Here is a 14,782-nt window from a genome sequence, read left to right as displayed (position 1 = left end):
ACTATATAATGTGTGCATTATCACATAGCTACTGTATGTGTGCAAATTGGCTGTTGCAGTTCCTATATTAAAACGGTTACAAATTCATTTGCTGGAAAAACACGTAGGAACATTCCAAGATCACGGCTAGGTTCTGTATAAATTTATTCACTTTTTTTTATTTCAGTCTTACCTGCCCAATGCATTTACACTTTACTTGGAACGGGACATATTCCTTTTCTCGACTGTACATTCCTATTGCAGTCTTATTTATTTGTTTTTCTCTGTCTTCTTCAAATTTAAGATCAGTCATGTTGTCAAAGAGTTTGGCAAGATGACACGTGACCTGAAATAAACATTGACTGAGAAATTAAAAGGAGAACTTTAAGATATAAAACACATTTTGTTGTGCAAGTGAATTTCTGGCAGCAGGTTAATTAAAACAAATTTTATCACATTTTTTTTCAGGTTTCATATCTTTCCTGCACTAATCACATATCCCTTCCTGTCTAAAGATCCCTCAATCTGTCCTAAATATACAGAGCAGCTAAGCCAGCACACGATTCCTGATTTCAAAGATTCCCTATCATCAAAACATCTTCTCATCTCTGTCCTGAATGGCCAATTCCTTACTTTGAAGGTGTAACCCTGGATTCCATACACCCCAGCCAGAGGGAGCAAAAACTATGCATCAAACCTCAAACTCTACAGGAACTCATCAAATATGGACCAAAGAGTTGAACTCCAGAGAGAAGTCAAGTCAATGGGGAACCCCTCCAATGATTGGTGCCTTGGTTGTTGTACGTCAGTCATCCCATCTCCAATAGATTACTGCAGCTACTTCATCAGTGACCTGCTCTGGCATTCAATAAGATAGTGGCTGATCTGTTACCTCAATGCCACGTTCATACATTAACCCAAGTTCCTTGGTTCCCAAACTATCCAAAAATATATTAGACTGAGAGTCGTAGAGTAATTAAGCACAGAAACATGCCCTTCGGCCCAACTAGTCCATGCTGACCACAGCATTCTCCCTGCTAGTCCCAATTGCCCATATTTGGCCCATACCCCTCCAAGTCTGTCCCCTCCATATACCTATCCAAATGCCTCTTGTGTTGCAATTATACCCACCTCGACCACTTCCTCTTGCAGTTCATTCCAGGTACTCACTACCCTCTGTGTAAAGAAGTTACCTCTCAGGTCTCTTTTAAATCTCTTCCTTCTTATCTATGCCCTCTCAACCCTGGGGAAAAGACTATGATCGTCCACCTTATCCGTAACATAGAACCATACAGCGCAAAACAGGCCCTTCGGCCCACCATGTTGTGCAGTCCATCAAACCACCCTCACACTACCTAACCCCTTCCCCCCGCATATCCCCCCATCCCACACTCCTCCATATGCCTATCCAACAAGCTCTTGAACCTGTTCAATGTATCTGCCTCCACCACCACCCCAGGCAGTACATTCCATGCACCAACCACTCTCTGGGTGAAAAACCTCCCCCTGACATCTCCCCTGAACCTCCCACCCATAACCTTAAAGCCATGCCCTCTCGCCTTGAGCATTGGTGCCCTGGGAAGGAGGCGCTGACTATCTACTCTCTCTATTCCTCTCAGTATTTTATATACCTCTATCATGTCTCCTCTCATCCTCCTCCTTTCCAGTGAATAAAGCCCTAGCACCTTAAGCTTCTCCTCATATTCAATACGCTCTAATCCAGGCAGCATCCTGGTAAATCTCCTCTGCACCCTCTCCAATGCCTCCACATCCTTCCTATAATGAGGCGACCAGAACTGAACACAGTACTCTAAGTGTGGTCTAACTAGAGTTTTGTAAAGCTGCATCATCACCTCGCGGCTCTTAAACTCAATCCTGCGACTTAGGAAAGCCAACATCCCATTGGCCTTCTTAACTGCTCTTTCCACCTGTGAGGCAACTTTCAATGAACTGTGAATATGAACCCCCAGATCCCTCTGCTCCTCCACACTGCCAAGTACCTTGCCATTTACCCAGTACTCTGCCATGGAGTTTGTCCTTCCAAAGTGTACCGCCTCACACTTCTCCAGATTGAACTCCATCTGCCACTTCTCAGCCCAGCTCTGCATCCTATCAATATCCCTCTGTAAACTCCGACAGCCCTCCACACTATCCACAACACCACCGATCTTAGTGTCGTCCACAAACTTACTAACCCAGCCCTCCACCCCCTCATCTAAGTCATTAATAAATATCACAAAAAGTAGAGGTCCCAGAACCGATCCCTGCGGGACACCACTAGTCACTGCCCTCCAATCCGAGGGCACTCCTTCCACCACAACCCTCTGCTTTCTACATGCAAGCCAATTCCTAATCCACACAGCCAAGCTTCCCTGGATCCCTTGGCCTCTGACCTTCTGAAGAAGCCTACCATGAGGAACCTTATCAAACGCCTTACTAAAATCCATGTAAACCACATCCACCACACTGCCCTCATCAATCTTCCTGGTCACCTCCTCAAAGAACTCTAACAGGCTTGTGAGGCAAGATCTTCCCTTCACAAAGCCATGCTGGCTGTCCCTAATCAGTCCATGATTCTCAAGGTGTTCATAAATCCTATCCCTTAGAATCTTTTCTAACAGCTTACCCACCACAGACGTGAGACTCACCGGTCTATAATTCCCTGGCCTATCCCTATTACCTTTTTTGAACAAGGGGACAACATTTGCAACCCTCCAATCCTCTGGCACCATCCCCGTGGACAACGAGGACTCAAAGGTCCTTACTAGCGGTTCAACAATCTCCTCCCTAGCCTCTCGAAGCAGCCTGGGGAAAATCTCCTCAGGCCCCGGAGATTTATCTGTCTTAATATTATTTAACAACTTCAACACATCCTCTCTCTTGATATCTACAACCTCGAGAACATTACCCCTACCAGCACTCCCTTCCGCATCATCAAGACCCCTCTCCCTGGTGAATACTGAAGAGAAGTACGCATTGAGAACTTCTCCCACTTCCGCAGCCTCCAGGCAAATTCTCCCACCTTTGTCCTTAATCGGACCTACCTTTACCCTAGCCATCCTCCTACCCTTCACGTACTTGAAAAAGGCCTTGGGATTTTCCTTAACCCTATTAGCCAAAGCCTTTTCATGTCCCCTTCTAGCTCTCCTCAGCCCTTTCTTAAGTTCCTTCCTCGCTACCCTATATTCCTCACGGGCCCTGTCTGAACCTTGCTGCTTATACCTCATGTACGCTACCTTCTTCTCCCTAACAAGTCGTTCCACCTCTCTCGTCACCCACGGTTCCTTCACCCTGCCATTCCTTCTCTGCCTCACCGGGACATATTTATCCCTAACATCCTGCATAAGATCCCTGAACATCGACCACATCTCCATGGTACATTTTCCTTCAAAAAGGACATCCCAGTTTACACTCCCAAGTTCTCTCCTTATAGCCTCATAGTTCGCCCTTCCCCAATTGAAAATCCTCTTCTCCTCTCTGCACCTGTCCCTGTCCATGACAATTTTAAAGGTTATGGAGCAATGGTCACTGTCCCCCAAATGCTCACCCACCAATAGATCCTTCACCTGTCCCGGTTCATTTCCTAAAACTAGATCTAACATGGCATTCCCTCTAGTCGGCCTGTCAACATACTGCATCAGGAATCCCTCCTGGACACATTTAACAAATTCCGTCCCATCTAAACCTTTGGCACTAAGCAGGTTCCAGTCTATATTTGGGAAGTTGAAGTCTCCCATTATAACAACCCTGTTATTTTTGCTTCTCTCCAAACACTGCCTGCCATTCTGCTCCTCTATATCTCTACTGTACCCTTCATGATTTTATGAACTTCTATGAGGTCACCCCTCATTCTCCTATGGTCCTCGGAATAAAGATCCAATGTGGCCAACCTCTCCCTATAACTCAGGCCTTCCAGTCCGGGCAGCATCCTTGTAAATCTTTTCTGCACCCTCTCCAGCTTGCAATGTCTTTCCTATAACAGGGTGACCAAAACTGTACTCAATACTCCAAGTGCGGCCTCACCAACAACTTATATAACTGCAGCGTAATGTCCCTACTCCTAAACTCAATGCCATGACTGATGAAGGCCAGCTTGCTAAACACCTGCTTCACCACCCTGTCTACTTGCACAGCTGCTTTCAGTAAGCTGTGCACTTGTACTCCCAGGTCCCTCTGTTCCACAATGCTCAGCAGTGCCCTGCCATTCATTGTATTGGTCCTACCCTGGTCTGAATGTCCAAAATACATCACTTACACTTACCTAAATTGAAAAAAGATTTGCCATTTCTCAGCCTATCTCCCTAACTCATCAAAATCTCTTTGAAATTCATTGTAACCTGCTTCATTATCAATAAGACCCCCTAATTTAGTATCATCAGCAAACTTGCTAATTGAGCCATGAACATTCTCATCCAAATTATTTACATACATAATAAGTAACAGAGGTCCCAACACTGGCCCCTGGGGCACCCCACCAGTCACAGGCCTCCAGTCGAAGAATTGATCTTCAACCATCACTCTCTGCTTCCTATCACTGAACCAATTCTGAGTTCACCTCGCTAGCTTCCCCTAAATGCCATGTGACCTAACTTTCCAGATCAGCCTGTCATGAGGGACCTTGTCAAAGGCCTTACTAAAGTTCATATAGACAACATCCACTGCCTTACCTTCATCTATCCCCTTAATTACCTCTTCGAAAAACTCCAAAAGATTCATCAGACATGACCTCCCATGTACGAAACTATGCTTACTATTCCTACTCAGGCCTTGGCTATCCAAGTGATGGTAGATCTTGTCCCTCAGAATTCCCTCCAGTAACTTCCCTACAACTGAAGTCAGGCTCACTGGCCTGTAGTTTGCTGGCCTGTCCTTGCTACCCTTCTTGAACAATGGAACAGCATTAGCCACCCTCCAGTCTTCTGGACTTCGCCAGTGGCTAATGATGAAGCAAATATCTCTACAAGGTCCTCTGCGATTTCTTCATGGTGTATCATAAGGTCCGGGGGTGCAACTGGTCAGGCCCTGGGGATTTGCCCACCTTAATGCGCTTCAAGACTGCAACTACCTCCTTCCTCATAATATGCAAATAATCCAAGACCTCACTACTTATTACCCTCACTTCTTTGGCATCCATGATACTCTCCTGAGTAAACACCATGAAGAAACATCCATTAAAAATCTCAGCCATCTCCTGTGGCTCCACACATAGGCAGTCCTGATGGTCTTTAAGAGGTCCTTAATCTTTTACTGTTAATATAATTTAAGAACATCTTGGGATTATCTTTAACCCTGCCTGCCAAATCCATCTCATACCCTCTTTTTGCCCTCCTGAGTTCCCTGAGACCTGCCTGGTCTTAAATTATTTATATTCATTGAGGAATTCATTCATAGCCAGCTACTAAAAACAATGTACACTTCCTTCTTTTTTCCTCCTCAAAGCTTCGACATCTCTTGTCAGCCAGGGTTCCCTGAACTTGGTATATCTACCCTTTACCCTAACAGGAACATGTTGCCCATGGACTCCTGATTATGACCTTTTTAAAAGGCTCCCACTTGCCAACTGTTCCTTTGCCTTTAAATGGAGTCACCCAGTCGACTCCAGCTAGATCCTGCCTCATGCCCTCAAAGTTGGCCCTGCTCCAGTTCAGGACATTAACCTGTGGACCTGTTCTATCTTTTTCCATAACTATTTAAAAACTAATAAAATTGTGGTCACTGGTCCCAAAGTGCTCCCCAACTGCCACTTCAGTTACTTGGCCTGCCTCGTTCCCTAAGAGGAGGTCCAGTATTGCTCCTTCCCGAGTAGGTTCCTCTATATATTGTGTGAGGAAACTTTCTCAGACACACCACACAAATTCCGTCCCATCCAGACCCTTTGCACTCTCGGTGGTCCAGTCGATAACAGGAACTGAAATCTCCCACTACCTTACTATTCTCACAACTACGTGCAATTTCTTGACACATATGCTCCTCAAGTTCCCACTAACTATTGGGGGGGGGCAGTGGTCTATAATATAGTCCTATCAAGATGACCATCCCCTTCTTATTTCTAAGTTCTCATTAGATGATCCCTGAAGAATATCCTCTCTAAACACCCCCTCCACTCCGTCATGCCTAAAGCATCGGTATCCTGGAACATTGAGCTGCCAGTCCTACCCTTCCCTCATCCATGTTTCTGTTATGGCCAAAATATCCCAGTCCCTAGAGGAATCCACACCCTCAGTTTGTCCACCTTACCTGTTAAGCTAGGTGCATTGAAATAGATGCAATTTAAAGTAGTGGTCCTATCTGCTCTTTTACTGTAAATGTGGCTATCCTGATTGCTAGCCTTACACTCTATAGTTGCTGCATGTACCTCTGTCTTCTCACTGACTTTGCTCTCTCATGTCTCATTGACCTCAGTCTTTAAAGAACTCAGTAAATGATTTCCTTCCGCCCTCTAGAACAGAGAATTCCAATGATTCACTGCCCTTTGGGGTGAAAAAAGTTGTTCTCATCCCTACCCTGAATGGTCTACACCTTATTTTGAGACTGTGATGCTAGATCTAGCCCCCCACCACCCCCACCCACCCCACCCACCCCCCCCCCGCCCCACCAAGAAAACCATCAACACCTTTTCCTCCTTGCTAGGCTGCCCTTCAGGATCAACACATATTGCCATTCCTGTTCAGTCATGGAGTCAGAGTAAAACAGCATGGAAACAGACCCTTCAGCCCAAGTCATCTATGCCAACTATGGTGCCTACCAAGCTAGTCCCAATTGCATGCGTTTGGCCCATATCCCTCTAAAGACCTCCTAATTGTCCAAATGCCTTTTAAATATTATTATTCTACATGCCTCAACCACTTTCTCTGGCAGCTCATTCAAAAAACTCTAAGAGATTTGTCAGACGCGATTTCCCACGCACAAAGCTATGCTGGCTATCCCTAATTAGACCTTGCCTATCCAAATGTTGATAGACCCTGTCCATCAAAATCCCTTCCAGTAACTTACCCACCACTGATGTCAGACTCACCGGCCTGTAGTACCCTGGCTTGCCTTTGCTGCCCTTCTTAAATAATGGTACAACATTAGCAACCCCCCAGTCTTCCAGAACTTCACCTATGGCTAAAGATGAAGCAAATATCTCTGCAAGGGTCAGTATTTTCTTCCCTAGGTTACCACAAGGTCCGAGGATGTACTCAATCAGACTCTGGAGATTTATCCACCTTAATTACATTGATGCCGCCAATACCTCCCCCTACCCTGATATCATTCCATGATATCATCACTTATTTCCTTCATTTCTTTAGCTTTTTCATTTTCACCACAGTAAAAACTAAAGAGAAATACTCATTAAAAATCTCACCCATCTCCTGTGGCTGATACTTAAGGGGACCTATTCTCTCCCAAGCCACCTTTTACTCTTAATGTATCTATAAAATCTCTTGGGATTTTCCTTAATCCTGCCTGCCAGGTCCATCCAATGCCCTCTTTTTGCCCTCCTAATTTCCCTCTTAAGTGTACTCCTGCACTCCTTATAGTCAGAGGGATTCACTCATTCCTGATTGCCTAAACCCAATGTATGCCGCCTCCTTTTTCCTGAACAGAGCCTCAATATCTCTCATCAACCAGGGTTCCCTAAAATTGTCAGCCTCTTTCTTATTAATGTTGGGGCATAATCCTAGAAAATAATGCAAACACCTTCACCACAAAACCTACAGTAGTTTAAGGGCAGCAATTCAAGAAGCTGTATGGAATGAGTAGAAATTAGAGTCATACAGCACAGAAATAGGCCCTTTGGCCCAACTCATCCATGCCAATTAAGTTGTTGACCTGTGCCAGTCCCATTTAATGTGCTTGGCTGATAACCTTTCATAAATGTCTTTTAAATGTCGTAACTGTACCCACCTCTAAAAGTTCCTCTGGCAGTTCGTTCCACATACCCACAACTGTCTGTGTGAAAAACTTGCCCATCAGGTCCCCTTTAAATCTTTCCCCCGTCACCTTAGAATTATGCCCTCTAGTTTTAGACTCCCCTACCCTGGGAAGAACACTGTGACCATCCACCTTATCTATGTCCTTCATGATTTGATGCCACAGTGCTATGGTTAACACCTTGCACGCATATGAAACTTTGCTCAAACAAATATTACTTACTCTTTTGAATGATTGTGTAGGATCATGGGTGTGCCTTGACTAGCACTAACTAGCATGCCACAACACAAAACTTCGATAACTTCGGCCCATGTTCTGCTGCTCCGGCCATTCTGCAGAGAGTTGTGGACACAGCCCAGCACACCACGGAAACCAGCCTCCCCCCACCTCCCCCACGGACTCCGCCACAACTCCCGCTGCCTCAGAAAACCAGCCAGCACAATCAAAGACCCCACCCCCCTCCCCTCCCACTGGGCAGAAGACACAGAAGCCCGAAAGCACACACCACCAGACTCGAGGACAGCCCCCATCCCGCTGCTATAAGACCACTGAACAGATAAGATGGACTCTTGACCTCTTGTACATTAAGATGGATCCTTGACCCCGCAATCCACCCCCTCATGACCTTGCACCCTATCATCCACCTTTCTTTGTAACTGTATCACCCCACTCTGCATTCTGTTATTGCCTTTCCCTCGATGCACTGACGTAATGACATGATCTGTATGGATGGCATGCAAAACAAGGTTGTTCACTGTACCTCGGCACATGTGACAATAATAAACCAATTTAACCCTCCTGCCCTAAGCTCTGCAGTTCCCTCCCTGCACTCCTGAAGAAGCCGGTGGCCACACACACCATGGAAAGATTTGAAGCAAAATCTTACAAGTCAGAGATAGAAAGGTTTGGGGTATGAATACCTGACCTCAGGAATGAAACCGAGCACAGAGCGACGTCTCCACATCCTCCCCTCAGCTCGCTGTCTCCTTGAAATGATAGCAAGATGTTTTGCATTGAGAGGGGATTTGATAATTAGGGTCAGGTTTGAGTTAACATGGCTGCATGCGATTCCAGGATGCTATGTTGCCTCCCAGATGCTGTGGTCATGGAGCAGCTGCAGAACATTCTTAAGGAGAAGGATGAACAGCCAGAGGTCATGGTCCCATATGAGTAACAATTATATGGGTAAAAAGGATAAGATCCTTCAGGCAGATTGATTGAAATAGAGAGAAATAAAGATCAAGCCCTCAGATAAATAAAGAGAAGGATCTCTTGTTCTCACGGGTGTGTGGTATTGGTAGTAATTTAGTATTTACTACCTTTGAGTTTAAACTTCAACAGGCTAAAGAGATGATGTGAGGGGCTTAAATTCTTAGGGAAATTCGGCATCATGCAACGTCAGTACAAGCCAGACAGGCAGGGCTGAGACAAACACCCTCTCAGGCTGGCTGGCTGGCTGCCATTGGGGACCATTTAAACTAGCTCTGCGGCAGTGCGATAGGAGACTTCGAGCAGTTTCAGAGGAAAGAAAGACAAAGAAAAAGATGGGTAAGAGTGGCAACTGAACATTCTTGGTTGTACTGTTTACCCTGGTTGTAATATCAGAGGAAACTGAAGAACAGAAGCAAGTGAAGTTCTGAGAACTGCAAAACAAAGCTGCAAATTTCAAATATTCTAACATGAACTAGGATAGTACCAGAGTAAATATATCATAGAGGGAACAAGATTCTATAAATGTATTTGACAGAACTTTTTTTTTAACTAGTACATACAAGCCCAATAAGAGAGAGATGGTACTAGATCTAGTTTTGGGAATGAACCTGGGTAAGTGGAAGTGGAAGAGCCTTATGGGGCAGTGATCAAAACTTAATTAGATTTATTGTAGTTATGGAAGAGGATTAGGTAGGATTATGTATAGACTAGGTAGGTGTCAGATCCAACAGGTAAGTGCTTTTTGGAGAAGCTGGTGAAGATTTTCGCAGCTATTGAAGGCAAATGCTCTCCTGTGATTTCTACATTTCCACATATAGCTAACATTCCCCAAATGACTGATCTTCAAATATCCACTGGTCTGATGTCATGGATGGTGCAAACAGTAAAACTTTGGTTGGCTCTATTCTCCTGTTCACTAACATGAGACTCTCTGTGGAAGATTTATGCATCAACATGTAAGAACACAGGTGGAGATGATGGCTCCAAGTCAAAATAAGCTGCAACTGCACTGACATTGTCTCATTTCAGAACCATAGAACCCAGACAAGAAAGATGTTCACATGTGGATGTTAAAACACTTCCATTTGCCTGAAAATCATACCCTACTAATATCAGGTAAAATCATACCCACCAATTTTTTTACAGCATGGTAACAGGCCCTTCCGGCCCAACGAGTCCAAGCCGCCCATTTCAATATCAGGTTAACTCGCAGAATAATGTGAATGGAGGAAAAAAGTCAATGCTTTCTAAACAAATCTTTTAAGTAGGATCATATTATAATTCTAAGGAAATACCAATACAATGTGTGTTTCATATGGACAAAATTTTTGTCAATGAAATTTAATACAACTACATTTATCTTAAAGCAATCTTTATATTGATTACATAGTGACTGCTTGTTTCACTGCATTGAAACAGACTGATAAATTGACATTAATTACTTAGAACTTATCAACATGTCACAGTGAGCAAACTTTGTGCAAATAATCATACACATCTTCTGGAAGTGCTAGCATTTTTCTTCTATACAATCCAGAGTGGTGTTTCTAAAGACAACCAAATATGTATTTTCAAATCCTTGTTCTGTTAGTGTATTTGATTGAATTTGCTTCAAGTTTCATCTAATGACATTAAATCTAGTTGGTTAATTAAAATCAAATTAAATGCCTTAATTCAGCATCAGAATGGTGAGAGAAGTTTGATGCAAATGCATCAAAAGCTTACACAATAACATTATAAAAATAATTTGAAACACATATTCAAATCATGGAAAACAAATTATAGTCTTCCATTTCAATAATGGCTACATTCCATGATTAGTAGTTCTCAAGGGAACAATATTCAAAAGGAACAATGAACTGTGCAGTCATTACAACTTCTCCTTGATGCCATTAAATGTAACACTGAAAAAACAGACAGCACTTCAATTATATTAAGAGTCCTGGTTCTCAGTTTCAACAATTAATTAATGCTTGTTATCCAGCCCCTTTACAAACAATTGCATGGATTGCTTTCATTCAGTCTGGCATATTTTTCAAAATGTTGATCATGTTCCAAGTGGGCTCCATTGGCAGGAGATCTTGTTCATAAATGAAAAACGATGGCCCTTTGACATCTTCTTGGCAGATGTAAACTATTCTGTAACTTTTCCTATATATGTATATTTGCTTATTACTTAATAAAATAATGTAATTTCTGTAATTAATAGCATACCTGTTCAGGTTGTGTTCCTTTGGAAAGAATATCCAATAGATCTGCCGAGGACACAAAGTAAAACCTCGGGAAAGCTAAACGTTTGGTTTCAAGGTACTCAGCTAAAGTTTTTTCACACAGGCCTAGCCTATAGGAGAGAAAAATACATGATAAAATTATACTTATATTTCCTAGATTACAACAATTTATATTTACATTACTCCTGAAAATATAACAAAACATGAACAAGAGTGACTGTACTGCACAAAACAATTGATCTTGAAATGCTCATAAACCTCCTCTCATGAAAAGTGATATGCAAAGTGATACACCAAGCAACAATTTATCATATTAAGTTACGATTAACCGTTTCCTGGTTTCAGTGTAATCCTATTACTCAGCCCAGCCTTCAAAGTGAGGAAGTACTATTATTATCATAAAGGCCACGGAGTACTCCAGCCATAACCTTACCCCTTACTCCAAAGAACTTCCTCCCTGAGGATAGAACATACCCAACACGTGCTCAGCACTACAGAAACCTGAAATGATCTGCATTTCACAAATGGGATCATTAACATGTGCCTAATACAACTGCAGTGCAGGCCTGCTGTCTGGCAGGATTTGAAAATGGGGTTGGAAAAGTTGTACCAAGGGGTTGACTGACTTACGGTCTTCTGGCTGCTAGCCAAACCCAGCAAGCATGATGCCTCCAGCCCAGAAGGAAAAAACATGCATTTTAATGAATTGAAAGATGTGCTTATTTCACAAGTATGTATACTATGTATTTTTAAAGATTACTGGGCCCAAATATCAAGAAGATCAAGATATAAGCATATACACCTATATACATTAAAGAAAACAATACCTTTGAAGTCTTACCTTTGCTGGAGAGCTTCAAGTTTCTCATATAACTTTGGTCTATTTGTTGCTTCAACTACATTCTTTGTCTGAGCTGTTTCAAACATTAGTTCCTTTTTCCAAAAAAGAGAGTACGAATAATTATCTAAATTTGAAATAACAACTGATTTTACAGGGCGAATCATGGCTCTGAAACCCATGTACGGATATGTCCCCCATAAGAAATTTATTCATATGAATAATTGTTTTTGAAGAGGAAATGATTCCAGAAGGGAAGACTTTCTACACCATGGTCATAAAAAGCAAGTTTCAGTGAAAGTAATGGGATCATCAGTCAGAATGAGAGCTCCACCTCAAATGGTGTGGTAGCACTGCTATTACTACTATTGCCTCACAAATCCAGACATAAATATGAGGAATTTGCACTTTATCTATGTAACCATGTGGATTTCCTCCAGCTGTTCTGCTTTCCTTGCACATAGCAAAGACATCCTGGCAAGTTAAATGGCTATTGTAAATGCGTCTTTGTGTAGGTTAATGACAAAATAAGAGAGAGAATAAGCTGCAGTGGTATAGGGAAGTAAGAAGAGCAGGAATTGAATGAATGGGATGGTTGCACTGAGACCCAATGTGGACCCTTCCCTGTTGTTATACGAATAAATGTAAAATAAGATGCAAAATAAATCTTCAAGGGGCTGGAAACTAACAAACTACAAGACATATTTTGTGGTCTTGCTTTTTGTTGAGTGCCTTAGAATGTGCTTGGAAATTGAACTTGACAAGCACTATTGTCTGTATGAGGAAGGAAGACTCACAACAGTGAGAATTTTCTATTCATGGTATCAGAACTGCATTGTCTATCTTGTAGAGAAAGAAGACCAACCTAATGGGGGAAACTTTGACAGAATAGATTTGAATCATGTTAATCTCTGCATGAGGCCCACAGTACCAGACAAAACTACGAACATCATGGTTCAACTGACATTGGGTAGGCTCTGCTGAGCCTCAATGATCTGTGTGGTCTTTTGCACTCCTGTAGGCTTCCAGCAGAGGTTTAGAGATTGTGAAAAGTCTTCTCCAGGTTACATTCAAGTGTGCATACTTAACTCAAGGCCTTAGAATACATTATCCATCAGACATCCTTACTTGATAACCATTTTTGAATAATACTAATGATTACCCAATTGTCTTCCCTCATCTGAACTTTTGTACTAAGGGCAATTATGACTTTAGCCCTTGCAAAATGAGATTAATTGAAGGTGCTACTTTTCTGTTATGAACTTTAGCCTCATGATACAAAAATGTCAGATCGCTTGAGCTGTGATTTTACAACCAAGTTCAAAGAAGATCACAAAAATGTCAGATCACTTGAGCTGTGATTTTACAACCAAGTTCAAAGAAGATCACGGACATTTAGAATATCTTCATGTGTTACTGCAAATTTCACAACAAACTTAAATGAAATTGTTCAGACATTAGGACAAAAGAATTTCAGTTTGGTATCACAGTGGCAGTGATACATTCCTCCTACTGCACTGTGGCAGAAAGAGATTGATTTATATTACCTATCCCTCATACATCAATCTCAGCCATATATTTTTAGAAGGCCAGCACAAAGATAACTCGAGAAGGAAATCAAAGGGAGAATCATTCACAGTGGGAATAGCAACTGAAACCAAAAGGCCAATATAGGACTAATATCAGGGTAGACTTCTTCACTCAGAATTAGTAGTAATTGGAAGGGGAATGCAGCGAATCTTATATGAAATAGATATTGTATGATAAAGACAGTATTTACTTTCTCTTGAACTAATTTGGAAAAATAAAGCTGCATAGAACTTCTGAGACACGAGATTCTGCAGATGCTGGAATCTGGAGCAACACACACTAGATGCTGGAGGAACTCAACAGGTTAGGCAGCATCTATAGACAATAATAAACGGTCGATGTTTCGGGTCAAGACTCTTCATCAGGACTGGAAAGGAAGAGGGCAGAAGCCAGAATAAGAAGGTCAGGACAGGGAAGACAAAGGGCGGGGGGGGGGAGGGTGGTGAAGACAAAGGGTTGCAGCCTCCTGTACATTGGTGAGACCTGACACAGATTGGGTGACCGCTTCGTCGAGTATCTTCGCTTCATCCGCCAAAAAGCAAGGATCTCCTGGTGACCAGCCACTTTAATTCTACATCCCACTCCCATACTGAAATGTCTATTCACTGTCTCCTCTACTGCCACATTGAGGCCAGATGCAGGTTGGAGGAACAACACCTCATATTCTGCCTACGTAGTCTCCAACCTGATGGCCTCAACATCGATTACTTTAACTTCCGGTAACCCCTCCCCTCCCCCCACCTTTGTTTTCCCTCATTCCTGTGGCCCCCTCACCCTTTCCCTTCCCCCCCCAAAACCCTCATGAACTGCTCATCCACTCCCCACCTCCTTCCCTTTTTTCCATGGTCTACTGCTCCCTCCTGCCAGATTCCTTCTTCTTCAGCCCTTTGCCTCTTCTACCTATCACCTCTCAGCTTTTTACATCTCCCCCCTCCCCAACCTACCTCTCACCTGGACTCACCTATCACCTGCCACCCTGTGCTCCTCCCCCGATCTTCTTATTCTGGCTTCTGCC

The 14,782-nt window shown here is 42.9% G+C and overlaps 1 protein-coding gene across 1 annotated transcript in view; it reads right to left on the bottom strand.

Annotated features, from left to right (window-relative positions):
• LOC127570973 (dynein axonemal heavy chain 11-like) overlaps nucleotides 1-14,782 on the bottom strand; it is a 395,392-nt gene that overhangs the window by 241,584 nt on the left and 139,026 nt on the right. Inside the window, exons 28-30 of the mRNA XM_052016942.1 lie at nucleotides 12,181-12,272; nucleotides 11,323-11,449; nucleotides 173-325 (exon numbers count right to left, since the gene is read on the bottom strand). Of these exons, the coding sequence (XP_051872902.1) occupies nucleotides 173-325; nucleotides 11,323-11,449; nucleotides 12,181-12,272 (372 nt within the window). The remainder of the gene's footprint in view (nucleotides 1-172; nucleotides 326-11,322; nucleotides 11,450-12,180; nucleotides 12,273-14,782) is intronic.

This window comes from Pristis pectinata, chromosome 5, assembly GCF_009764475.1.
Source record: "Pristis pectinata isolate sPriPec2 chromosome 5, sPriPec2.1.pri, whole genome shotgun sequence".
Classification (NCBI taxonomy): domain Eukaryota; kingdom Metazoa; phylum Chordata; class Chondrichthyes; order Rhinopristiformes; family Pristidae; genus Pristis; species Pristis pectinata.
The sequence above is the reverse complement of the archived record's forward strand: the minus strand, read 5'-3'. Positions and strand labels throughout refer to the sequence as shown.